This window comes from Penaeus japonicus, unplaced genomic scaffold (assembly GCF_977035675.1).
Source record: "Penaeus japonicus unplaced genomic scaffold, GWHDUDI00000001_assembly GWHDUDI00000001, whole genome shotgun sequence".
In the NCBI taxonomy this organism is placed as follows: Eukaryota; Metazoa; Arthropoda; class Malacostraca; order Decapoda; family Penaeidae; genus Penaeus; species Penaeus japonicus.
The window spans coordinates 37,116,584-37,119,083 of record NW_028234403.1 but is presented as its reverse complement, the minus strand read 5'-3'; the positions used below and the strand labels follow the sequence as shown (position 1 = coordinate 37,119,083).

At 42.8% G+C, this 2,500-nt stretch overlaps 1 protein-coding gene across 1 annotated transcript in view; it reads right to left on the bottom strand.

Annotated features, from left to right (window-relative positions):
* The window catches only part of LOC122245914 (uncharacterized), a 6,495-nt gene that overhangs the window by 852 nt on the left and 3,143 nt on the right, over nucleotides 1-2,500 (bottom strand). Inside the window, exons 4-5 of the mRNA XM_043004044.2 lie at nucleotides 464-600; nucleotides 1-205 (exon numbers count right to left, since the gene is read on the bottom strand). The exon at nucleotides 1-205 is cut by the window's left edge and continues 852 nt beyond it. Coding sequence (XP_042859978.2) covers nucleotides 1-205; nucleotides 464-600 — 342 coding nt within the window. The remainder of the gene's footprint in view (nucleotides 206-463; nucleotides 601-2,500) is intronic.

Sequence of the window (2,500 nt, the reverse complement as noted above, 5' to 3'; positions counted from 1 at the left end):
AACAAGGTGTGATCACGGTCCTTCTGCGTTTCCTCCTGCAGCGCCCACCACTCCAGCAGTCCTCTCTTCGTCGTGCCGAGAACTTCGTCTGAAACTCCTGCTGTATCCCCCTGCAAGCGCCGGACGCCCGTGGGAAGGGCGCTGTAGCATTCTGGGGCTGCCAGATACCACCAACCGACTCCAGAGGTAGCACTGCAATTTTCGTCTGAGGGGGATAATGTTGTAAGTATTTTCATTTGTCTTAACTGTGACGATACTTATTTCCAGAGAATAACACTAACACTGACAATGTACGTTAACATCGATGTTAAAACATCATAAGATAAAAATAATGACAATAATAATAATATTAACAACAACAACAATCTCAGTGATAACAGTGACTATAACCATCATCATTACCAAGAACATCAAAGATACTAATACCAACACGACCGCCATCACACAACGAATCCCCCCTCACCTGCAGGAGCACCGCCCAGTTCGACGTCGGGGAAGGCAAAGGTAGCCCCTGAATGAGGCGTTAGGGCGTCGCCGGCTGTGCTCGAGGCGTCGTAGTCACTCAGCAGGAGTCGGTAGTTATCAGCCCGTCCGCCAACCCTGGGGGTAGAGGACGATGACTTTGGATTTGGGGTTAGGATAAAGCGCAATTTCAGTAAAGGATATAGGAGTCCTCTCATAGACCGAGTATTATCGGATGACAAGGAGTTGAACTCCGATTAAGACCATACATATACTGTGAGCGGAGGCGCTTATCGATTTCATTTTCATTTCTTTCTCTCTGTATGTAAAAGTTTTAGGAGTTAGATCAGAGGTACAAGTTTTTTTTTTTTTTTTTTTTCCTTATCTTGATTTTTCAGAAGTTGGATCAGATTTTTTTTTATTCTCTCTCAATTTTAGGATCTAAGCCTTAGAATCACATGCCTCTTGGTCAAAGCAGGACATCTTAATCGTCATTTTGAGAGCCCCTTGGTATATAATAGGCCTTATGGCTTTCGTAATTGATACTCAACAGCTGATCTTTATTTAGCCATGATTTCATTTTGCAGTGCAGCCTTAGATAAAGAACATCATACTTTGTTCCTTGCACTAGACATAGAAGGTGCATTTGATCTGGTTTGTCATCAATCATTGTTGATGAAGTTAGTATTCCTTGGAGTTGGTAGACAAATTGAACTGCTGAGAGACTACCTAGAAATAAACGTTTTGGTGTCATCAGTACCGTCAAAAAGAAGCTCAGGCTGGATAACCTCGAGGAAACATGCTTGGGCCATTATTCTAGAACATTTTTGTGAATGATATGCTAAATCTGGCTCCAGAGGCTGTGGCCTATACAGATGACCTGACTTTCTCCATCAGTTATCCACCTGAGGAGGAAGATGACTTCAAGAATAATATAGAAAACCGACTATATGATATTACTGCTCGGGCGGATCGCTGCCAGGTGAAGTTCGTCCAACAAAAAAAAAAAAAAAAAAAAAAAAAACTTCTAATGGTAATTACAAGACCCAACACTAGTATCACCTTACAGCAATTGACCCTATGTTCTTTACCCTGAAGATGATATCGAAGTACTTGACGTCCACTATGACTAAAAACTAACTTTCAAAAAGTACTTAGCAAGGATAACAAGGAGGGCAGCGAGTAAGCTATTATCCCCAAGAAAATACCACATCTTCTGAATGGACATAGCATATATATGCTACATAAAGCCAGGTCTCTGTTGGAATATACTACCTCGACATGGGGACGAGCTGCTGCTACACACTTCTTGTTATTAGATACTGTCCAAGAACGCGCTGTCTTTGGCCCCGTTCTCCAACATCTTCAACAAATGAGAGATTTTGCTTGCTTTACGGTCATCTAAGACAGCCAGAAACATTGAGCGGAACCCCCATGAGCTTGCTGTAATTCCAATGCACAACAGATCATTTTCTCGTGAAATTCATAACGCTTTGGAATGAAGTTCATCTTGACGTGAAAAAAAGATCCCATTTCAGACATTCAAGTATAAAATAAACGAATGGATAAGGGAATATACTTTAGTTCCCTGTTATTCAAATTGATAGAGAGAGAGAGAGCGAGAAAGAGAGATAGAGAGAGCGAGAAAGAGATAGAGAAAGAGAGAGAGAGAGAAAGAAAGAGAGAGAGAGAAAGAGAGAGAGAGAGAGAGAGAGAGAGAGAGAGAGAGAGAGAGAGAGAGAGAGAGAGAGAGAGAGAGAGAGAGAGAGAGAGAGAGAGAGAGAGAGAGAGAGAGAGAGAGAGAGAGAGAGAGAGAGAGAGGGACAGATAAAGAAAGAGAGAGAGAGACAGAGAAAGAGACAGGCAGACAGACAGAAAGAGAGAGAGAGAAAGAGAGAAAAAAAAGAGAAAGAGAGAAAAAAACCGACAGGAAGTACATATCAACTGACCTTCCGCCCACCCCCTTGTCGAGTGAACCAGCGCTATCTTTGGCCATAACTCACTGTCTGCGCCCATTCCCCGCGCCCGCCCCTCGTCA